Source organism: Vulpes vulpes, chromosome 1 (genome assembly GCF_048418805.1).
Source record: "Vulpes vulpes isolate BD-2025 chromosome 1, VulVul3, whole genome shotgun sequence".
NCBI classification, from domain to species: Eukaryota; Metazoa; Chordata; class Mammalia; order Carnivora; family Canidae; genus Vulpes; species Vulpes vulpes.
The window spans coordinates 195,537,397-195,562,650 of NC_132780.1; the positions used below are offsets into that span (position 1 = coordinate 195,537,397).

General features: G+C 39.8%; 2 protein-coding genes across 15 annotated transcripts in view; one reads left to right on the forward strand and one right to left on the reverse strand.

Annotated features, from left to right (window-relative positions):
- WASF1 (WASP family member 1) overlaps positions 1 to 2,288 on the reverse strand; it is a 65,586-nt gene extending 63,298 nt beyond the window's left edge. For 2 of the 14 annotated variants that reach the window (XM_026005801.2, XM_026005799.2), the window contains exon 1: positions 1,721 to 2,190. The gene's annotated coding sequence lies outside the window, so the exon portion shown is untranslated. Of the gene's footprint in view, positions 1 to 511; positions 1,656 to 1,720 lie in introns of those variants that run through there. The other 12 variants (XM_072738782.1, XM_072738733.1, XM_072738743.1 and 9 more) reach the window with 11 other exon arrangements.
- Positions 2,289 to 2,442: 154 nt separating this feature from the next.
- CDC40 (cell division cycle 40) overlaps positions 2,443 to 25,254 on the forward strand; it is a 52,846-nt gene continuing 30,034 nt past the window's right edge. Inside the window, exons 1-3 of the mRNA XM_026005803.2 lie at positions 2,443 to 2,940; positions 16,002 to 16,088; positions 22,783 to 22,912. Of these exons, the coding sequence (XP_025861588.1) occupies positions 2,752 to 2,940; positions 16,002 to 16,088; positions 22,783 to 22,912 (406 nt within the window). The 5' untranslated portion in view covers positions 2,443 to 2,751. The remainder of the gene's footprint in view (positions 2,941 to 16,001; positions 16,089 to 22,782; positions 22,913 to 25,254) is intronic.

The following is a 25,254-nucleotide window of genomic DNA, read 5'->3' on the forward strand; positions in this document are numbered from 1 at the left end:
GCCACTTCCAAATGCCATAAAACAATTACTGTATCTTAAAACAACTGCCTCTGCGATGCCTATGTGCAATTCTGTTTTATCCAGAGGGTTATGGCAACAAGCTTAAACAAGAGAAGCTGGAAGGGGAGGCTTACCAAAAGAACAAACAAAAAACAAACAAACAAACAAAAAAAAACCCACTTATTTTTGATAGTGAATCATTTTTTTAAGGAAGAAGAGGTAGACAGTTTTTAACATCATAATCAAGTAACCAACAGTTGTTCCTTCCATTTTCAGAAATATATTCCATCTTTCAGGTAGATCGTGCAAAACTGGAGCCTGCCCATCCTTGGAGAGAGAAGTTAGAAAAAAAAAAAAAGAGAGAAAGAGAGAGAGAGAGAGAGAGAGAGAAAATATCCTAACAGCAAGTCATGTTAAATACATGATATTGCAAAGAACTGAATTTAAAAAAATAAAATAAAATTAGAGGAATTAGCGAATGCTCATTATTGGCAGTTGAAAAACCCCCCACCTGAAATATGAAAGGCTTCCTTTCATTCAACTGAAGGCTAGGATCAGCAATAAAATATTCTATTACTGAAAAACAACCAGACACCAAAACTTCTCTCATTCAAGACTCCAGAAGACTGTAGATCATAGTCCTTTCTTCCAACACTCGCCGTAAAATAAAAAATACTTTGCTAACAGAAAGCCAAGCGCCTTGGGGGGGGGGGGGGGGGGGGGCGGCGAAACCGCCCCTGGGAGCAGAGGCAAGACGGCGTTTCTAATTATGCGATAGTACTACCACCCCTTAGATGAAAGTTGCCCCCCGCGCACATGAAGGTGGGCACAGGAGACGGGGCTGATGACCGACGCATCAACTACCGCGCGAGACACAGGACTTAACGGGTCCGCGGATCCACCACCGGAGAAGACATCGAATTGTGAGCCGAGGCTCCCCTCCTGCGGAAACGGGTGGGGGGGGGGTGGGGGCGACGGGGTGAGACCGGGTCCTATTCGAGCGTCTCGCTAGCCGGGGGTTAGCTACATCAGTTGACCGCCTGGATTCATCGGAGCCAGACTGTGAGGGTTCGGGCCGCGATGGGATGCGCGGATGCGCCTTCCTTCGCGTGCTCCTTCCCCGCGCATCCCGCGGCGAGCGCCTGCCGGCGGCGTCGGAGCGCACCGAAGCTAGGGGGCACGCTCTGGCAAGGGGAAATCAGAAACGGGAAGGAAAAGGTGCGATGGATGGATGCTGCGGAGTTGAATGATGATCCGGGCGGCACAATGGGCGAGTCCGGCCGACGTCGGGGCCGAGGGGGCGGGCGGCCCCGGGGCGTCGCCTTACCTTTCGGGCCGTGACAGAGAGACGCGCGGCGCCCACACGCAAACGCACCGGCCGGCTTCGCGGAGCCTCCCGCACGTCGCGCGAGCCGGGGCTCCCCGCCCCCGCCCCCGCCCCCACCCCCGGGGCCGCAGGGGGTGCCCGGCGGCCCAGGTGACACCTGCAGGGCCCCCACCTCGGGCGGCCGCCGTCTCCCTCGGCGTCTCCCTCAGCCCCCGGCGCGGCTGGCGGGTGGGCGGCCGGGGGGGGGGGGCGGGGGCGGCGCGCCCATCCCCGTCACCTTTACCGGGCGGGAGCGCCACACACACGCCTCCGTGCGTTCCGGCCGGTGAGGAGTTGTTCCTCCCGCGGCAGCGCCCGCCCCCGAAACACGATTCCTGAGAGACTCGCGCTCACCGTGAAATCATGGGGGGCGGGGGGGCTTCTGCCTTACCCCGTCTTCATGCTTCGGTGCCCCCTCGGCCGCCGCGACTCCACCTCAGAGCCTCCGGGAGCGACGGGCTCCGCAGCGGAACGGGCTCCGGGCTCCCGGGAACGCCGCCGCGCCGCCGGACCCGCCGTGTGCTCGACGCGCGAGCGAACAACGCCGCGAGCCGCCGCCGCCGCCGCCGCCCCCCACCCGCCCCCTCCCCGCGCGCGACGCTCCACAACCGGGCGCGGCGATCCGCGCCTGCAGCGGGGGGGGCCGGGGGGGGCGACCGCGGGGCCTCGCCACCTAATCTCCCGTCCCTCCCATCAGGACCTATTCCCCACCCCTCAAGGTCCTCCAACTCAAGGTCCTCACTGTCCTCTTCAGCTCCCAGCGCCCAGGTGCCGCCGCGGTGGAGAACTCGGCCTCCGCCCCCTCAGCCGGCGCAGGGCAGGAAGACGGCTTCCCCCCCCATTTCCTGAGGCTCTATGGTATTGCCCGATCCTCAATTTGGGGGAAGGGGATGGAGAGAACAGCGCTCGGCCGGGGAGTGAGGGAAGATAAGAGCCAATTGAATGAACCCTCCGTCCGGGGGCGGGGCCGCGGAGGGGCCCGCCCACTCGGCCCCGCCCCGCCCCTCCCCCCGAACTACACTTCCCACCGCGCCTCTGCCAACTTCCCGCCGCGCTGCCCGCCGGGAGTGTAGGACCTGGCTGCCTCGAGGCACTTCGGGACTCGTAGTCTTTCGTCTGGCCTCGTAGGTCCTGGAAGTTTATAGGGACTGTATAATTTTTCTCTTAATTTCCCTAGATAAGCGCCTCCGTATTCTCAGCCCTCCTATGCGTCTTCGAATACCACGTTGTGTACATCTTAAAGTGCCGTAAGTGGATTGTTAGCGAAGGAAGTAAAATAACGTGTGTGTGTGTGTGTGTGTGTATAATCCGTCAGGTCATCTGTCAGGACCTGGAAGCCGCTTCTTCCGCCCGGGCCTGGTCTCCGCAGAGGGTCTGTCGCCGTCATGTCGGCTGCGATTGCAGCTCTGGCTGCGTCCTACGGCTCGGGCTCAGGGTCCGAATCGGACTCGGACAGTGAGGGCGGGCGGTGTTGCCTGCCAGCCGCCGACTCGCTCATGCACCTGACGAAGTCGGCTTCGACCAAGCCCTCCCTGGCAGTGGCGGTGGACTCGGCTCCGGAGGTGGCAGTTAAGGTGAGCTCCTGGGCCCCTGAGGCGGTGCGTGCGGGACTCGCCCGCTTCTGCCGCGGGCACCGTCAGGCGCCGCGTTGCCTCCTCGGCGGGGCTGAGGTAGAAGTCGCCCACGCTCGGATCCCTGCTCTTCCTCCTGCCGGCGTCGTCCTCGGGGGGAAGCCGGGGCTCGGAAGTTGCCCTCAGCTCTCCGGCTGCTCCCGGCTTTCGCCTCCCGCCACCGAGCAAGGGGTGAGGGGTGAGCGGGGGGGGCGTGAACGTCGAATTTATTGTGACCAGGACGTGGCCTGGGTGCAGCAGGTGTGAATCGGAACTTCCCAAACTAGCCTCGCGCTGAGGTGCGTGGTGGCGCCGCTTTGTTGCCGAAGTCGGAGCTGGATTCTGGCCGCAGCTGCGCCACTTCTGTGAGCTTGGGCCAGTCCTGCAAACCTCCGCTGTCCCGTCACCCGGCCGGCGGGGCTGCGTTTGAAAGTGCGTTCTCTCTCCGAGAGCGTCGTGTAAAAATTAAATGGAGTGATAACGATTGTAGCGTCTGATGAAAGTGCAGTAAATGTCGGTTTACCCCCTTGTGATTATAGGTATGTGTGTAGGTACGTCTATGTACATATTTTTTAAAGATTTTATTTATTTATTCATGTTATACATAGAGAGAGAGAGAGGCAGAGACACAGGCAGAGGGAGAAGCAGGCTCCATGCGGGGAGCCCGACGTGGGACTCGATCCCGGGTCTCCAGGGTCACGCCCTGGGCCGAAGGCAGGCACTGAACCGCTGAGCCACCCAGGGATCCCCTATGTGTATTTTTGTACTCAGATGTATAGTAACACAGCGAGGAAAGGCCGTGCCGGGTCCCAGGTGGGGAAAGTGATAGAGGGAGAAACCGGGCTGTACGAGTTCACTTAATTGTTTGCTGGAGACATGTTATTTGCCAGGGACTCTTCCAGGGGCTGAAGACACAGAGGCCAGTGAGCCAGGCACCTTTGCCATCTCGATGCATAGTGGAAGAGGCAGCCTTTAACACGTGAGCAAATAAAGTGATTACAGATTGGATTGAGCCCCCTGAAGGAAAAATAATAATAATAAAAAGTGATTAAAAAAAATAAAAGAGTTCTGTGAGAGAGAATAAGGTTAGGAGCGTGGCTTCCGTAGATGGGCCGGGGAAAAGTGTCTTCCGGAGAAGGCAGCTTTGAGGAGAAGGAGGAGAAGCCAGACATGTGCAAGGTAAGGCAAGAGTTTCCAGAGGAGACAGCAGAGCCTTGACATGGCCAAAGAGCCTAGTGTGTCTGAAGATCTGAGGAAGGGCTGGTGTGTCTAGAACCAGAGGAGAGCATCCACCAGCTGGTACAGGCCCAGGAGAGCTAAGTGGGGGTGACCGGAAGCTCAACATGTGGTGATGGGAGGCAGCCTACAAGAATGACTTTGGACTTCAGATGTTTCCTATAGAATCGTCTTATATGACATTAAACCATTTTGGATTTGTTTAAAAAAAAAAAAAATAGAATCGTCACCTCGACGTGTCACGTACCTGAAACTAGTATGACATTGTATGCTGATTAGACTTCAATTAAAAAAAACAAACAAAAAAAGATGTTCCCAAGTCTACTGTTATAACTTTTGAGACTTTTGCAAGTTTTTATGAATATTGCTTTTTTCATTTATAGAATGGTAGGAAAGAATGCTTAGGATCCTCCTATCTTTATGACAAAGTCCCCAAACTTGTGTCACTCTAGCCACGTCCGAAAGCCGTCATTCTTTTCACAGCTTGGCTTTTTTGGAGCTCTCCCTTCATCTCATTGTCTCCTCAACCAAGCACAACCTAGCTCCAGCCTCTTAGGAAACTACTTCCTCTTCCTAAGAAATGGTGAGAACTTGTCAGGTTTTGCCATCTGACTTGAATATTTGCCTCAAGTGACACTATATTCTTGGAACTTTCTCTCCCTGTGGCTTCTGTAGGGCCATCGTCAGTCGTCCCATACCCTGTTCTTCTGTGTTCCCATGTGTGTTTCCTGGGACTCTGCCCTTAGTCCACCCCCCACCCCCTTCACCTCTCCCGCTGTCTCAGGCCTTCAGCTTCAGTCTGTGCTTCCGATGCCTCCTCACAGGTGAACCCTCTGAAGTGGTACACAGAACCTCTGGAATCCAGACCGTCAGGATTCAAATACTGCTCTGGCACTCACCCAAACGGTGACCTCGCATGAGTTACCTAAGTGTTCTATCCCAAAGGCTTCTCCCCTCTGGAAAGTGGGGATGACACTAGGACCCATCTCATGGACAGACCTATTGTAAAGCACATTAAGCACTCATAACACTGTCAGACACACCATCCTTATTATTCCCCACTCTAAACTCCTTGCTGGCTCCAGAACTATTAAACTTCTCTCTCCAGATGGTTCTCAGGCACCTGCAATCCAATGTACTGAAAAATCTATACGCCCCCCCCCCCAAAACAATCCACCTCGCTTATTTTTCCCATTTTGGTTAATGATCCACAACTCACTTATTTGTCCAAGCCAAAATAGAAGGGTCTTCCTTTTCCTCCTGCCTCAACCTTGAAGCTAGTCTTTCAGCTGGTTCTAACATTTCTGCTTCGTTAATTTCTCTCAAATTAATTTCTTCCTCTGCATTTCCACTGATACAAGCTTACTTCTTGTCTTCATTACTTCTCCCAGGAGTCATTCTTGTCTTTCTCTCTCAACCCCTGATTCTGGGTAGTGGGTCCTCTCATTGTGACACAATGGTATTTGTCAAATATTTTATTTCAGATTCTCATTTCTCTGCAATACCATTATAATAACCTTCTAACTGATCTTTCTACTCCTTTCTTGTTTCCTAGTTCCATCCATATAGCATTCCTCCCTTCACAGTGTAATCTTTCTAAATTCCAGCATCCTACCACTTCGCTGCCCAAAGGCACTGTGTTACTACTGGATAATTTCTCAGATCCTTATGTAACATGAGGCCTGCTGAATGCTCTACAAAGCCCCAAAAGCCTTATTTTCCTTTTTTGCTCTCAAGATTTTTGGCCATACTTGTCTCTCTGCCTGGAAATCCCTTTCCTCATGCTTCATGCTACTCCCTGCCCCAAATTCTACTGTCCTTCCATCTCACTGCACACACTTCCTCCTCTGTCCAGGCACCCTCCTTTGTGCCTCCGTTATAGCCCTCACTGCATTGACTTGCTGTGACTTATTAACTTTTTCTTTACCCTGAAATATTGTGAGACCCTGGAGACCAGAGATGGTTGTGTCTATTTTCATGTCTCCTATGCCTAGTATACAAGATCGAGGGAAAGGTATTTGGTGAAAGAATGAATGAAAGAGTAAATGCAAAAGAAAGTATTGAAAAAGCAGATACATTAAGAATTAAGAATACATTGGGTGGGGGCGAGGGAATGTCTCTAGAACTCATTTTGTTCAGTCATCTCAAGTTTTAAGTAAGGTAATACAGGAAGAGAGTCTGCATAAGGTCCGTTAGAAGCAGAGCACAGAGCTGAGGCTAAAGCGCTCTCCCAACCCCCCTCGCCACCTAGATAATTCTGTGATAAGAGAGTTAGGGATGTTAATTATCGCTACTTTGTTTATATGCAAATAAAACAAACAAAACCTTACACGTAGTAAAGGTGATGATAGAGAAATGACAAAGGGAGATGTAAAGCATGCAGATACGTTCATCTGTATTTGACTAATTGTATTGTAACAGACGGCAAGCATTTTAACAAGAGTATAAACTTAGGCAGTGTTTTTTAACCTATTTCCCTGAACACTAATGAGATTGAACATCTTTTCATATATGTCATTGGTGATTTGATTTTTTTTTTTTTTCTATTTGAAGTGACTATTGGGTGGTTTTCTTTCGGATTCATAGGAGATCTTTGTATATTCTAGATGATATCCTTTGTCAGTTACATGTGCTGTAACTGTTAACTATTTAACATAGTTAAATCAGCTGCAAATATGATAGTATTTTTTTCTTTCTTTGAGTCTGTATTTCTTTCATTTCTTTTCTTGCCATGCTTGCTAAGTTTTCCAGAAAGATCAAAAGTAAGAATATGGAAAGAGAATACATTTGGCAAATACTAAGCAAAAAAAAAGTGGCACTGGTTGTATTAAGATTCATAGAGTAGACTTCGTAATGATAGAAGGGCTCAATTCAGAAAGCGGTACGGCAGTTTTAAATTCATATGCACCTAATAATCTAAGCTGAAGATATTTAAGTAAAAGTTGATAGAACAACAATGAAAGATTGACAAATCTACCATCACAGCTGGAGATTTTAATATACCTCTCAAAAATTGGTAGAACAAGCAAAAAATACCAATAATGAAATGGTAAATTTGAACGACAAAATTAACAAACTGTGTAAAGAACTTACACTCAAGGCAGTATGTTGTTTTCAAGCACTAATAAAACATTTTTAAAAGCTGACCATATACTAGGCCGGGAACTGGTAAGCTTCAGTAAAAGGCCAAATAGTAAAGACTGTAGGCCGTGCTGGCCATATACAGTGTTTGTCATATTTTCTTTTTTAAGCAAGCCTTTAAAATAAATACCATTTTTAGCTTATTGGTACAAAAACAGACCGTAGGCTAGATTTTGCCTACAAATTAGTTTGCCAATGCCTACACTGGGCCATAAAATAAGTTTCAATAAACTTTAAATCATATTACCACATTCTCTGACCACAGTGCATTAAAAAAAAACTAATAAAATTACTGTATTTGAAAATTATGAAATTGTACCTCTCAATAACCATGGGCCAAAATAAAAAATAATGATAATGGAAAAATATTTTGAACTGAACAATAAGGAAAATAATACCAGAACATGTGAGGTGCAGCCATAGCAAAAAATTCTTTTTAAGTGTAGTCTTAAATACAAGTAATGGAAAAGAAGGCAGACAGAAAGTTAGTATGCTAGGCATCCATGCTTTTAGATTGATTTTTTTTAATCATTCCATTCTTTTCCTGTACTCATTTGTAAATTATGCACTCAGTTTTTGCTCTTTGAGTGGTTAACTGTAGAAATTAAAATATCTGAGTTAATTAGCACCTTTGCCTCTTACTGAACAGTGCAAAAATCTTAGAACACTTCAATTTTATTGACATTTCCCTACCCCTACTTTAGCTATTATTGTCTCTTATTTTTATATATATATTTAAACTTAAGAAGATGTCAGTGCACTAAGCTGATTCTTGCATCTCATATGCAGGAGGTTGCTTTCTTTCTCCCTACTCTGCATACTTCCATGTCCTCTTGTGAAGGTTAACTGGTGGCAACTGCTCGCAGTTTTAGTTTGTCTTTTTTTTTTTTTAAGATTTATTTATGTATTTGAGAGAAAGAATGCCTATGTGGGCGGTGGGGGTAGGGAGGTGCAAAGGGAAAGAATCTCCAGCATACTCTCCAGTGAGCACAGAGCCCCACATAAGCCTGGATCCCATGACCCTGAGAATGTGACCTGAGCAGAAATCAAGAGTTGGCTGCTCAACTGACCAAGCCACGCAGGTGCCCCCTTAGTTGGTTTCTTATATGTTTTTATTTAACCGTCTTTTTTATTTTTTTTTTATTTTTTTTTTTTAATTTTTTTTTTTAATTTTTATTTATTTATGATAGTCACAGAGAGATAGAGAGAGAAGCAGAGACACAGGCAGAGGGAGAAGCAGGCTCCATGCACCGGGAGCCCGACGTGGGATTCGATCCCGGGTCTCCAGGATCGCGCCCTGGGCCAAAGGCAGGCGCCAAACCGCTGTGCCACCCAGGGATCCCTTAACCGTCTTTTTTAAAGGATCTTTTCACCAGATTTAGTTTACTTAGCTGGCACTTCTTTTCTCTCAGCATATTTAAAATATTCTATTTTCTGATTTTCAGTGTCACTGATAGCAAGTCAGCTGTCCGTGTAGCTCTTTGCTTTTTTCTTCAAACTGCTTTTAAGACCCTTACCCTGTGCCCCCTTTTATTTGGAGTGTAGTTTGTGTATTCATTATGGGGTACCCAGATGTGGATTTCTTTTTGTTTCTCCTGCTCAGAATTTGCGGAGTGTCTTTAATTGGGAATTGATTGGTTTGGAGAGCGGATCTTCAGTGTTTCTGGGAAGTTTTTTTCCTATCTCTTCACGTATTATTTTAGTCCTGTTCTCACTTCTCTTCTGCTAGAACTCCAGATACTTGTGTTCACTGATGTATGACAACAATTGTTTTCTGGTTAAAAATGTATTTTAATGCAACACTGTCAAATTTGGCAAAAGCCCACTGGGTTGCAAGAGTTGCTTGTTAATTGATGTTAAAATTTAACATCAATTTTGTTTTTTTGTTTTTTTTTTTGTTTGTTTGTTTTTTAAATTTTTTATTTATTTATGATAGTCACAGAGAGAGAGAGAGAGAGAGAGGCAGAGACACAGGCGGAGGGAGAAGCAGGCTCCATGCGCCGGGAGCCTGATGTGGGATTCGATCCCGGGTCTCCAGGATCGCGCCCTGGGCCAAAGGCAGGCGCCAAACCGCTGCGCCACCCAGGGATCCCTTAACATCAATTTTGAAAGCAGACCTGGCTTTCTCTCATTTTAGTCCGGGACTGTGTTACTTTTCCCCAGTGTGGTCCCTGCTTTAACATAGCTGACTTGAGTAAAATGAAAATTCTGCCTCTAATTTTGAGCATTTTAAAAAATTTCTTCTTTTTGGGCAATCTTTCTCCTACTTAATGAACTTCAAATAGATCACATTTGTTAAGGGCCACACTCAAAGGATATCTTTATGTGAACTTCTATTCTCTTATCTCATCCATGTAACCTTCCATCTTAGAAAGTCTAGACATTTCTACTTTCTGGGGAAAAAAAAACCTATAAATTGGTAAATAGTTCATAATAATGATTAATAGTTGTTTTCTGCTTTACAGTTTACAAAGTGCTTTCCCATCTATTTTCTTATTTGTACAAGGTAAAAAATGTGAAAAGGACTCCAAAGTAAATATTGTTTCATTTTATTCTTGAATTACTTTGAATCAACAGAAGATAACCTGTTCAAACTTATGTGACCCATAGGACACCCTGCACTCACTACACTTTAATTTTTATGGATAATTAAAACTGAATAGAAGTCTTCTGTAATTCTGTGGTAATTTCAATTACATGCTTAATTATTATTGAACTCCATGGGTATTAAAACAAGGTTGTGGTATTGTCCAAGATTTTCTAATTAAATTTATAATTAAAAACTCTTCATTTTCTGGAGGATTGTTGGATCTGTTCTATAATTTTAGCAGGAGCTAGAGACTGGGACCTATTTATATTTTTTATTAGCTGTCACTATTGTGTATATAAGAGTAATTCTTTTTATATTGTACTTTGCTTTAAAACTTTGTATCTCATGATACTCTATTCAAAATAATTCAAATTTAAAATACCTGTAATCGGAAAGATCTGGTAAAACATATTATAAAGTGATTCTAGCAACTGTATTCTATGAAATCCACTGGGGAGGTAGGAAAGGCTAACAAGGCTAAGCCTTGTTATTTTAAGCAGTGTATACTGGAATTAAATATTGAGAAACACGTTTAATTTAGTTTTCATGCAGTGGAAGTCATTTGTATGTGACCTTTTAATTTTATGGTACTGAATTTTGCTATTCAACATTAGATGCTATCTCTTATCAATGAAGATTTTAGTGTGCATTCTAGGGTTATAAACAGTTCACCCTTGAACAAGGATGGATTAGGGATACCAACTCCTCCCCTCCACTGTGCAGTTGAAAATCCAAGTGTCACTTTTGACTACCCGAAAACCTAACTGCTAATAGCCTACTGGTGACGATGGAAGCCTTACTGATAACATAGTCAATTAAAAAATACTCCATCGGGATCCCTGGGTGGCGCAGCGGTTTGGCGCCTGCCTTTGGCCCAGGGCGCGATCCTGGAGACCGGGATCGAATCCCACGTCAGGCTCCCGGTGCATGGAGCCTGCTTCTCCCTCTGCCTATGTCTCTGCCTCTCTCTCTCTCTCTCTCTCTCTGTATGACTACATAAATAAATAATAAAAAAAATTTTTTTTTAATAAAAAATAAAAAAAATACTCCATCATGTGTATTTTATAATGTATTCTTACAACAAAGGAAGCTAGAGAAAAGAAAATATTAAGAAAATCATAAGAGAAAATACATTTACACTACTGTACCATATTTATTGAAAAAAAATCTGCATCTAAATTCAAACCTGTGGTTAGTCAAGGGTCACCTGTATATGTAACATATTTTAGATGATCCAGCATCTGAGTCCCCTCCCTAAGGGTACTTCTTAATGTGAGGAGCAGCCCTTGCTGCCCCCAACCTTAGAGGCCAAAAGCCCAGATTCTTGTTCTCTCACCTCCCTTTCAGCTAAGGCTCAGGACCATACCTTAGGCTGAGCTGACAAACTCATTCACCTAAATTCTAACCTAAAGTTAATCCACAGGGGCACCTGGGTGCCTCAGTCGGTTAAGCATCTGCCTTCGGCTCAGGCCTGGGATGAGCCCCACATCAGGCTCTCTGCTCAGCTGAGAGCCTGCATCTCCTACTCCCTGTCCCTCTGCAGCTCCCCCCGGCTCATGTCCTCACTCTCACTCTCTGTCAAATAAAAAAAATCTTTAAAATAAATAAAGTTAATCCACGAAGAAGCAAGGAAGGAGAATATGTGAAGTGGCAGTGGTGACCAACATCTAGATTCTCGGGCCAGTAGTCTCAACAGCAGCGTCCAGTGGCAGCAACAGTGGTTGAATAATGATTTCAATAATGTCGAAGTCTTGTCCTCAGTGGACTGGTTCTATGATATGATTGATTTTCAAATGTGATTCCATCTGTATACTCACCCTTATTTATGCCTATTTCCCCCAACTGATTCTCTACCCTTCTTGACAACTAACTCTTTAAGAGAAAGGATTCCATACTTGAAAGGACTCAATAGTGTTTAATTGGTCTGTGAGGATCTCAGCTCCTTGCAGCTAAGAGACCCTGACTGATAATCTGCTGGTGATTTTTTTGTTTGCTGCTAATTGGCTGTCTTTAACATTGTTCCTTGTGGTTACTTGAAATTTTTTCTCTTCTCATTTATTCTATTAGCATCTTGCGGTAAGTGACTTAATTTTGCTAGTACTTATTTCATAGAAGTGTTAATAGGAATTATATGAGAGAAGGTGAGACAACGCTAAAGTCATTAAACACTTTTTTTTTCATAGCACTTACCCTATTTTAGCAAACTATATAATTCACTTATTTTTTTTTTTAAGATTTTATTCATTTATTCATGAAAGACATAGAGACAGAGACAGGCAGAGGGAGAAGCAGGCTCCATGCAGGGAGCTGGATGTGGGACTCGATCCCAGGTCTCCGGGATCACACCCTGGGCTGAAGGCAGTGCTAAACCCCTGAGCCACCCGGGCTGCCCTATAATTCACTTATTATATTGCTTATTGTCTGTCTCTCCCACTAGAATATAAGCTCTATAAGGACAGGGAGCTTTGTCTGTTTCTGTGGACCTAGAACAATGCCTGGCACATTGTAGACACCCAATCAATATTTGTTGAATGTATAAATGAATTTTAAGTTACCATACTTGCTTTGTGAAGAGGCCTGTGCCCCCAACTGCACAAGAAAATAAGATCAGTTATGAGTTCTAACATCTCCCACCGGCTCCAAACAACTGACACCATCACCTATCCTTGTCGGTCCTCTCCGTTTCATGTCAAAGAGGGCTCTCCTCTTCTCAGAAGATAGTTTTCCAGCTGTGTCCTGGCCTCTTTCCTTCCCCACCTCTTCCAGGGTAACCATGCCATTGATTTTCCCCTCATTCTTTTTCCTATGTTTCTCCCTACTCACGCCTATCCTATAGCTTAATAAATGATTAAATCTTGGGTTAGTCTTTTCTTAAGGAGGGAAAAATTAATTTAATTTTACCTCGAAAATCCTTCAATATAGCACCCCATCTCTTGTTTTCTTTATTGCCGAATGTCTTGAGAGAGTAATAATTATTGCTATCTTCTTTTTCTGAATCCTTAGTTATACCCTTGCCTCCTAGGACTGCTTTTCTATCATCTATGCCACTACCAAAATTGCTCTGGCAAAGTTTTTTTGTGACAGTATTGCCAGATTTAATGATCTTTAGTCAACCTTCATCCTCTTTAATTTCTCAGTTGATTTGACTTTTTCTTCTTCAATTTAACAAATACTTACTGAACATGCACTGAATACCCTGCATCCTTTAGGCAGTAAGGTTATAATGTTAGTAAAAGTCGTGTGCAACAAATAATATAAAATCACAGTTGCTATAAAGAATTACGTAAAACGTTCCTTAGGACTATAGAAAAGCAGTTCTCCTGAGCCAAGAGAAGGGAAGGTACAAGAGAAAATTATAAGATGACATATTATCAGATAATAAAGGGAAATGCATAAAGAACAAAGACAGTAACATGGCTAACACACAGCAAGGATGAAAGTGCTTGATATTTTTAAAAATGAGTAATTTGTCTAATGAGGCAAAATGGGAGTGTATTACCAGATAAGGAGGTATTCTAATAGATGAGGCAAGATATGATGAAATCTGTACTAGGATAATAGGGACAAAGATGTGGAGAAAGACAGAAGTAGGGATGCCGGAGAAATGTTTCAGAGATAGAATCAATAAGACTTGGTGCTGTGTTTGTTAGTGAGTAAAAGTGGAATCATGGGATGAGACATAGCAAAGTGTTTAATGCTCTTGGAACATCCATATAATGTAGTTCAGTAGGCACTTAGATATGTGAGTCCAGAGGCCAGGAGTATGGTCATGGTAAAAATTTGTGGTGGAGATTGAAGTCATGAGAAAGAGAAGATAAGGTAAAGATAGGACCATTTTGAAACCAGAGAGGATGGAAGTTTAAGGGAATCATACTTGAGGAACCCTGTCTTTGAGAAGCAGAGAAATTAAGTTACCTGCTTTGGGTGAGGGTCGCTTTAAAAGTGGTAAAAATTTTGGAACAGTAATTGTGTGCCTATAGTATTATTTTTTTGTTGTTATTTTCTAGTTTTTAGTCATTAGTTGTGCTAAATTTACCAAATCTTTATTTGCCAGTAGCATTGCTGCTTCTGCAACATCACAGTCAACTTCGTGATATCTCACCTTTTAAAGGAATTTTTTGATGTTACTTTGAATATTGTTTTGTATTGTGTTGACAAATGTATCTTAGTCAGCAAAAGGCCAACAGAATAAAGATAGTGATATGATAGGGATAATTCTACGGGTCGAGGATACATTTGTACATGTGAAATCTGACCTGTGTAGCTTATACTTTAGTAAGGGGTGATAGACAATAAATACCTGTGTCAGATGATGATAAATATAATGGAGAAAAATAAAGTAAGGTAAGAGGAAAGTAGAAAAATTGAGCAGAAACCTGACAAAAGAGAACAATCACATGGATATCTAGGGAAAGAACATTCCAGGAAAAGAGAATAGTATGTGCAGAGACCCCGAGGCAGAATTGGCCTTTGATGAATTCTAGGAATAGCAAGTGAGCCTGTGAGGCTGGAGCTGATGAGCACCAGCGCAGGACTGATGAAGACAGAAGTTCGTGGGGACAGGTTTGGGGAGGGGAGGGCAGATCATCCGGAGATCTCAGAAGGGGAGGATTATTCTCAACCAGTTAGATTCAGACATCCTCATTTTGTAATAGCAATTCTGTCATTCTGTGTTACTGAAATATAATTCATAGATGATCTGTAACTTCCTTAAAAACTTTCAAAATATAGTTTGAGTGCCCTAATTAAAGGTAAAGTACCTATAGCCTGTTTCACGTGTAAATTAAACATGTACGAATAACATGTTTTTAATATGTAAGTTCTCAGGCAGGACAATACAGGAAGATAAAAATGCCCTGTATTACCTGAGGGTTTAGAGTAGGAATAAAAAAAATCTAATATTTTTTTAAAATCGCACTGCTTTCTGCATGGAATGAGGCTGCAGGTGGAGAAGTGTAGAAGCAGGGAGCCCATTTAAGAGGCTATTACAGTAATCCAGGTGTGAATTGGTAAACTGGACTGTGAGATAACTGTGAAGAGAACTTGAGAAGTGGTTGAATTCTAGATGTATATAGAAGGTAGAGGATTTGCTGATTGGAATGGAGATGCAGTGTGAAAGAAAGAGGAATCAGGGACGCCTGGGTGACCCAGTGGTTGAGCATCTGCCTTCAGCTCAGGGTGTGATCTGAGGGTCTGGGGATCAAGTCCTGCATCAGGCTACCCACAGGGAGCCTGCTTCTCTGCGTCTCTGCCTGCCTCTCTCTCTCTCTCTCTCTCTCTCTCTTTCTCTCTCTTTCTCTCTCTCTGTGTTTCTCATGAATAAATAGATAAAATCTTAAAAAAAAAAAAAAAAAAGAGGAATCAAGAATAACTCAGGGAGTTTCTACCTGAGCAAATGTAAATCTGAAAGAAGTCATTGGGGAAGAGGAGACCAGAAGTTCTCTTTGGGATATATCAAGTTTAAGAGATCTGTTAGGCATCCTGGGAGAAAAGATAAGGAGTTAAGGGTTAGATACACAAGTCTTTAGAGTTCAGAGGAGAGGTCAGGCTAGAGTGTGGTGTGATTACACAAAGTAGAGATCACCAGGAATTCTCCAGTGGACATGAGATTTTTTTATGTTCATTAAACTGGGGATGAATTTTGAAAGATTGAAATATTGGCATAGAGTGTAAGATTTTAGGGCCCTGCCATTTCTGTAGCCCTAAACCATGTGCTGTCTTGGTATATGTCTAATAAGTCTTGCTGAATAAAGGAGTTGTTCTGAATTTGGAACCACAGGTTAAGTCTTTTGAATTCATAAGAAAGAAGACTTGGGCTCCTAATTTAAAGCTTTGAGTAGCTTATTAGCTTATTTAGAAATTTTTAATTTGTTCAGATGGGATAAAGTCAGTATTTTGAAAGGAAAAAAAATTGTTATGCATTCTAACCTTTATACTTACACACATTACTTTTATTAGTCTTTGAGTATTAGAATTGTTAATTATATGACACTAGCATAATAATCATAAAATTGGTATTACTTGTCGGATCTTTAATGTTCATTTGGTTTTCTTTTAGGAAGATTTGGAGACTGGAGTGCACCTTGACCCTGCTGTCAAAGAGGTTCAGTATAATCCTACCTATGAGACCATGTTTGCTCCTGAGGTGAGAAAACATCATGTTTAAGATTCTGTCTTTTGCTAAAACGTTTGAATTATACATAGGTAGATAAACAGTTGGTGAGTTTTTCAGTTTTTTCTCACAAGAGTGTACTATTGAAACTTCCAAAAAATAGGTCCTATTATATGTCAGTTATATCTCAATTTTTAAATAAATGGAAAAGAAAATGTACTTTTAAAAATCCACTAATGTTTATCTACCAATGTACAACATCTGATAGAATGGAACTACGTCTTTTGAAAAAGGAAATTTTTAAATATCTGATTCTTAGATGTGAATGCAGTTAACATCTTCCTCAGTATTGTTAAGGGAGTATTATAAATTAACCATAAAGGAGAAAGAATTTGTTTTATTAGCATCATCAGTGCATAGTACATTATGAAACATCTGGTTACAAATGCTCCTGTGTGAAATGCTAGGAAGAACTGCCATGCTAACATGTTCATTGCTCAGTAGTAGTCACAGTATATATTGCCTGCCCTGGGTGAGACATCTTATGATAGTGATGGGGATGGTGGTGGTGGTGATGATGATGATGATGATAAACGGTGATGGAAGCATAAAGAAGATGAGGAAGGAAAAAAGGCAAAGAAAACCAGTCAAAATTGTCCATTTAGGAAGCTTTTGTAGAAAAAAAATAAATTCCTAGATATTTTGTTTTTAAAAAGGGAAAGAATGCTTGGTTGAGAAAAATGGAAATGCCAAAAAATGGTCATTATAAAATAAAATAAGCCTTCAGTAGGAGGATCTTTAAGAAATACTTTAAAAATGGGGGTGAGGAGGCATATTTTATTGCAACTGTATGGGAAGATAAGTACTTTTTAATTTTTTGGTTTTTAGCATGTAGTCATTGTCTTTTTTTTTTTTTTTTTTTTTTTTTTTTTGATAAAGCAGAGTCATAAAGCTGTTTTATATAATTTGCCTGCTCAGGTTTCTGTAATCACTTAAAATGTGGCAGTTGAAATATGTAGCACAGCTGATGATGTCAGTGGTATTATCTAGATAGTGCTATAGCAGTTCTCTGGGTGTACAGTAAGCAAAAATCTCATTCTCATATTCTTGAGACTGCAGCACATTTTAAATTTTATTTTATTTTTCTTAAATCCTTCTAGCCTATTGAACCTGTAGACTGTTTTATATCCCTTGGCACCATTTTAGCTGGCACAGAATGGTTATATGTTACATATGTGCTTCATGATTTTTTAAATGAAAACTACTTCAATAAAACAGGACCACTAAATTCAGAAAATGAGAAAATTTGGAAGTAGTGTAGTATGTGACATTCTTATGTCAGTGTATATTATATGAAGTCTGTTTCTCCAATTTTTAGATCTTGTACATAACTAATATATTGCTATGGTTACAGTTTTCGATATTTAAAAGATGATGATTGTTTCGGTGATATGGATGGGGCATTAGGCCTATCATTCTCTTTGTGAAATTACCAGTCTTTTTAGTGTTCTGGGTTTTTTGTTTTTTTGTTTTTTTTCATGTTAGGAAACCTCACATTTAAAATACAAATTTATGTTAGGAACACTGATGTTGTCACCAAATTAAGAAAAGAGACATGAGACTGGAAACTGAAGAAAATATTTTTCCTGGTTGCCAAATGAATGATCTGTTACATAATAGAGTATTGCCTTTGAATTTTATGACTAGGATCTATACAATTTGACAAAGTATGGAAAGGTGTCACCAGGAACTTTGATGAAATTCAAGTTCCCATATTTTGAGAATCCATTATTAGAAACACGATACAGTCCTTCTCCTCAACCTACTGTTCACCAGAGATGATTGGCTCAGTGTTATTTTTAAAAAGACAGAGACCAAACTGTTTCCTATGCCTACAGTGCTATTTAAGTTAAAGGAGAGATTGTATCTGGTTGTAAAGATAAGAAAAAGTTGTGTGGAGGAAGAAGTATTTAAAATAAGCAATAAAGTCCAGGTTAAGAACCTGAGATTTGGGGTTAAATACAGTACTTATTAGCTCCAGTGTAACCTTGGATTACCTTAGTTTTCCAACATAAATAAAATGAAGATAATTTCTCCTTTACTGAGTTATATGGATACGTGCCCTAATGTATGATGTGCTTAGGAAACTCTCTGGCACAGAGTAAGCATTTAATAACTAGCAGCCCCTTATTGTTATTTATGTTACTATTATTGGCATTAATGTTAGGAAGGTTTTTATGAGGAAAGATTCCAGGCAGAAGAGAAAAGCATTAGCTAAATAATTAAAGATCCAAAGAACAGGAATACTCTGGTTGTTGTCTGCAGGGGAAAATAGGGAGGTAGGACTAGAATGGTAGTTTGTATAGTGTTGCACAGGGATCTAGGGTCCAAAGTAAGCAGTTTGGTCTTGATTTAATAAATGATGAATAGATTTTTAAGGTACTTATTATAAAGAGTGGCATGATTAAAGCTGAATTTGTAGGAAGGTTAACTTGATAAGGGTTTGCATGATGGAAAAGAACAGGGATAGAAACTAATGAAATAAAACTATCATTTATTACAGCATACCAGGCACCATACTGAGGGATTTATATATTTGTGTACTTTATCTCCATTAGTCTTCACAGTAACCCTGTGAATTAAGTACTCTAATCCCTATTTTATAGCGAGAAAACCAAGTCTCGGGTTATACTCCAGCAAGTAACATATTTGGAAATGTCAGTTCACATCACTTCTAAGGATTCTTCTGTGGCTAGAAGACGGGTTTGCAGACCATTATGGAGTTCCCATGTTATACCCCTCTACGCCTTTGACTTTGCTAGTTCAGTAAATGAATTGACTATATTTTAAAATATGTTTTTCCCTCTCAGCCAAGGAGTTTTCCTAAATGGTCTAACCTAGTATCCAGATAAGTTTCCTCAAATTATAGCTAGAACTTGAAGAGATAATAGCCATGGTTTTAGTCCACTGATTTTCTTCATTTCACTCAATCTTTTTTGGATCTACTTAGAGAAAAATGTATTTGTTAGCTTTTCTAGACTTCATGTAAAACCCATAAGCCTTAGGGAGATTTTCAGATTTAAAATAATAGCACTTTTAGGAATAGAAAAAAATGTCAAAGTTAAAAGGAAAAAAAAACAACCCTATTTTCTGTTAAAAATCTGGCCATAAATCTGCTGTAAAAATTGATGTTGGAATGAACTTTAGAAATCACGTAGTTGAGTTCTTTTATTTTATAGAAGAGGAAACTGAGGCCTAAGGTCCTAGAACCCACCCTAATAAAACATCCTTATATTAGTCGTATTTAAACTGTGCTTGTTACGAGATTAAGACATTCTGCCAATAGCATTGAATGGTGGTGATCTTTTCCAAATTTGTGAAAAATAAATTATTCAGTAGTTTCTTCTCACCTCAAAGTCTGTTTATAAGTGTTTAAACATTGATGACCACAGAAAACATCAATGAAAAACTCACCAGCAATCAAAGTATAATATGATTATTAGCTCAGTAACTCGAGGGGATGCATTCAGTATGTAAACTTACAATTATTTCCTTTTGTCAGCTTTTACTTTAATGTAAGTTTTCTTAATTACTGTGATGTTATGTTTTACTACTACAACATTGACCCTCAGGTACTCTATCTTCTGAAGACCTTTGGGAATCCCTGCCTTACAACACACAGATTTCTTAGATTTATCTACCAGCGTCTTAACAAATTAAAAATGCTTTTCTGGGGGCCCCTGAATGGCTCAGTTGGTTGAGCCTTGGACTCTTGGTTTAGACTCAATTCCTGATCTCAGGGGTGGTGGGAACTGCCTGCCTGAGGCTCCCTGCTTCTCGTGGGGGAGGTCTGTTTGGGATTCTCTCCCTCTGCCACTCCCCCAACACATGCACACAGACTCTGTCTCTCAAACATAAGTAAATCTTTAAAAAAATGCTTTTCTCCTACTGTATAAATAAATCAGTACTTCACTCAGGTGAAAGATGTAAGCACACTTGGGAACATCCTGAGATACAGTGATCTGAATTATTCATTAACACTTAAATGTGTGTTAAAAAAAAAAACCACTTAAATGTGTGTATTTCATATGGTAGATTAAGATTACAATTGACTGTGGTGTTCTTCAGTAAGGTTTTAGCCAAAAACTGTTAAATACCCATGCCTAATTAATTTGAATATGTATTTAAAAAATTCCTTGAATGCAAATTTATTCTTCAACTTAATTACCAGAGGTTAAAAAGAATATTTAGAAGTCAGTTTTGTGTGTTTTTTATATGCTTTGTTTTTTTTTTTTTAACATTTTATTTTTATGTAATCTCTGCACCCAACATGGGACCCAAACTTAAAACCCTGAGATCAAGAGTCACATGCTTTAGAAATTTAGCCAGCCGGGCACACCTATGCTTTGTTTTGTTTTTTAATGGTTAACCCAGAATTAAAAGAAGTGCATATTCACAGAGACCAGGAATCTGGGACACATAATTTTTAAGTAATTGGGAAGAGGAGAGTTCTGCTGAATAACATCTGGTCCCTTTCTTTGTTGGCATTTATTTAATGTCTCTGAGGTCAGTTCCAATAGCTGCTGGTAACCAGGCAGTTAAGGTGAGCCAGAAGTAGATAGATCCTCCCGCAACCCAGCTTCCTATATCATTAGAAGGATTTTTTGTTGTCTCAGCTTAAATATCTATAAAATATAGCACATTTAAGTTTTTAGACTCCTTTGAATAGTACCTATATAAGATATACTTAGCTATAATATGTGGACCTGTATTGATATAGAGATCAGAGTTCCTTAACACTGAGATTTTTTCTTTAAAAGGTGGAGCTGATTTGATATGTGTGGCTGATAGAAGAATTGTTCTTTTTTTGTAAAATCTTAATAAAATAAGACTATGGAAATTGTATTTTCCTTTTTCAAATTGGAAATGTTATAATTAACTTAGAGATTTTTATCATTTTAGATTTTTTCACCCCACAAATATCAGATACTACTTTGCAGACGATAGCTGACTATATTAGGTAGAACATCGAAGAAACTTTTTAATCACTTTATTATCCTTAATTTTATGGATATTCCTTGTCTTTGTAATAAATTTCATGACTGAAGTTACTGTAACTTCAAGCATTCAACAGTCTAAATTTTTTTTCTCCCCTACATTTCCACCCATTAGAAAGGAGGAGCTATTTGGGGCTGTGAAATCTTGGTACTATCCTTTATTATAATACAGAATAAATAGTAATAAAAGTTTTGTATATAAATCAGATATTTTTAAATTGGATGATTTTAAATGTAGAAATGGAAGCTGTCAATATAAAAGAATATTGTAATAGTTTATTTTCTTCTGAGCAGAAAAAAACCGTAAGGCAAGTGTAACATGTAATTTCATATTGTTATGCATAGTATAATGTTGATATCTAGAAAAGGCAGCATTCTGCTTAAGAGAAGATCAATAACTTATATTTATGGCTCTGGAAGTGTATCATAGGAAAGGTGGTTTCAAATGGTAGTGACTTAAAATGTTCTAACATCCAAATACTTCATTATGGTAATTAACCTTCCAGAGTTCAAATAAAAATATCTTGTCTAATTCCAATATTTCTAAGGTGGGGAGTTCATTTTATTCTTTATTTAAAAAGAAAATACAGAGTTGGATTTTCCATTACCATTAAATAAATATCATTAAATTAATAGTATTTGACATTATCTGGTACTTTTTTTACCCAATTTTTTTAAAAGTTAGTATGATTATACATTTAAGGAATATTATGATGCAGTAGAATCCTAGACTAGGGTTTGTTCTAACCTCGTTCTACCAATTAAGAATAAAACTTGACTTTAGGGCAAATAAAATACATCATCTTTGGCTTTTTTCCTTCATTTCTAACATGAGAAGACTATTTCTCGAACTTTCTAGGACTTTTGTATAGATCAAATTAAATAATTTGAAAACCATTATGAAAACTCAAAGCATTATAAACAGGAAGATAATAATGTACTATTTTGTCTAAGACTTTCATAGTGTGACTTTTTAGAGCAGAGAAATTTTATTTTCATTTATAATGACTTTTCTAGGGACTTCTTCAAGCATTTTACATTTATTGTCTGTTTCCTATTCTCTGCTCCCAGTGGGGTTCTCATTAATCTTTCCTTCATTAGTGCTTTCTATATGCCAGGCATTATGGTAAGTATTGAGGATTTTAAATCTCTACCTTTGAGGAACTCATAACCTAGTGGAGAAGAAACATGTATTTTTAAAATTACATCATGGTGCCACCATTGACTGATAGAAAAGTCATCAAAAAATCCCTCAAATCAAATCATGGTTTAGACAAAAATATAGTAACTTTCAGTTACCAAGAGCTCACTGTCAAATAGAAATCCTGCTATGATTTGAAATGTAGTAGCCAATAACCACAGTGACTTTTGAAGTCTTGAAGTGTGGCTAGTGTGAACAAGGAACTGAATATTTTATTTTAATTAATTTCAATTTAAATAGCCACACATAGACTTAAGTGAGCTGGATTCCTCTTCTTCTGTCCTAGGGCTTACAAACAATGTTAATCAGCCATTGCCCAGCTGCAGTGAACTATGTGTGGTGAGCATATTCCCATTTAGGTTACTCAGCCTCTAATGATTTAGAGTTGAAAACATTGTACGATAATTCTAGTAATTCTAGCTTTGTATACTCAGAATTTAAGTTTTTTTTTTTTCTTATAACATTGCAGTTTGGACCAGAAAATCCCTTTAGGACACAGCAAATGGCTGCCCCTAGAAATATGCTTTCTGGGTATGCTGAACCAGCTCATATCAATGATTTTATGTTTGAACAGCAAAGAAGAACTTTTGCCACATACGGTAAGGTGATAAGATTTACAGTTTCCAGTTTGACACATTTTTATGTGGATAATCTGTTATATCTTCTTGCTTTTTAAATCTATTAATCTAGATTTCTTTTTTAAAAGGTAGTGCATTTTCTTAAACACATTTATAGTTATACGAATGGGAAGATGAACTAATATTTTTAGCTATCCTTCTAAAGTTGCTGTGATTTCTGAGTATTAGAAATATTCTGTGATCTTAAAAACAGAATATTCTCTGTTGTGCTTGATAATGAACACTCATTATCGAATGTCCATTCTATGCAGATTGCTGTTGAAGTTGGTAAATGACTGGATAGTGTTAAGAGATTACTTTTAATTCCAATATTACATAACAGTAATAGTAGTATAATATAGTAGTATACAACATGGTAGTAGTATAACATACAGCATTATATTAGTTTCAGGTGTACAATATAGCAATTCAACAATTCTATACAGTACTCAGTGCTCATCACAATGAGTGTGCTCTTAGTCCCCATCACCTGTTTCCCCCATCCGCTGTTTCCCCCACCCCCACCACCACCTCCCTTCTGGTAACCATCAGTTTGTTCTCTATAGTTAAGAGGCTGTTTTTTACTTTGTCTCTTTTTTCCTTTGTTAATTTCTTTTATTTCTTAAATTCCACATATGAGTGAAATTATACGGTATTTGTCTTTCTCTGACCAATCTATTTCACTTAACATTATACCCCCTAGATCTATCCATGCTGTTGCACATGGCAAAATTTCATTCTCTTTTATGGTGGAGCAATATTCCATTGTATAAGTATTACATCTTTATCTATTCACCTATCAAATGACACTTGGGCTGCTTCCATAATTTGGCTGTTGTAAATAATGCTACAATAAACATAGGATTACATGTATCTTTTTGAATTATAATTTTCACATTCTTTGGGTAAATAATAGTAGAATTACTGGATCATATAGTAATTCTATTTTTAATTTTTTGGAAACCTCTGTGCTGTTTTCCATGGTGGCTACACCAGTTTTGTATTCCCAGTGCACAAGGGTTCCTTCCCCCCACCCCCACCCCTTCATCCTTGCCAACACCTGTTATTTCTTGTGTTTTTGATTTTAGCCGTTCTGACAAGTGTGACATGATACTCATTGTGGTTTTGATTTGCATTTCCCTGATGATGAGTGATGGTAAGCATGTTTTTGTGTGTCGGCCATCTGGATATCTTCTTTGGAAAAATGTCTATTCATGTCTTTTGCCCATTTTTCGTTGGATTATTTGGTTTTTTGGCACATTCTTTTTATCTTGTTATTTACTGATTCACTTTATTCTGTTTCTCAGATCTTATCTCTGAAATGTTTTCTGTTGTTCACTACAGGACATCAGGAAATAGAACGGCCACAGACTCATTGTATAAAATAAGTATATTCCTATCAGTGGTAGAATTTAAGAAAGTTAACATGCATACAAGATTGGGAATTTCCTTTAAAAGAAGATGATCTTTGTAATGTCCTTCTTGATATAGTTCCTGGTCACTGATAATCAGATTTGCTAATATTTGGTGGTGCCTTTCTTCTCTCTTTCTATAATCTCATCTGTGTCTTTTTGCCTTTTGTAGTTGTGATTTTCTGTATACATTAGTTCCTTGTGCTAATGTTTCTTTCCCAGAATGGTAATTGAAAAAGAAAACTTAGAGTTTTACAACAGATTTAATAATCACATCTTTAGAAATCAATAAGTTGTCTTTTTTTTTCTTTAGTTTCCTTTGCAGTCAGAATCTGCCTCTTTCTTGTATTTCTTATAGAATTTTTCTGAACAAATTTTTCTGTCCTATCTGCCATTAACTTCCATCATTAGAAGATAGGATCTAAAAAAGGTTAAGAAAATAATGTCATATGAAATATATGTATTCATGATGTGTTTTAGTAGCAGTTATAAACAAATTTTAAACCTTCAGTATAATCCCACTAGACTAAAATATCTACTCCTAGCATTGATCTTTATTCCTTCAAGTTACTCTATACTGTAATTGTTCTATACTGAAAAATTTGCATCTCACCTTTTTATTCAGTGTTCTATCATAAGCATTTTCCATTGTTCATTTATAATCTGTCCTTTTTAAGAATTATCTAGTATCCATCGATTGGCTATACCATAATTTACATAATTATTCTAATGTTGGAAAGTTATTTTTCTCTAATTTTTAGGGAATGATGTAAACTGACTCATTGTAAATTAGTTAAGAGTTTAATACACATAGTCTTAGTTATTTATCACAATATATTCTTGGAAACTGGTTGTAAAGACTGTCATATAGGGATCCCTGGGTGGCGCAGCGGTTTGGCGCCTGCCTTTGGC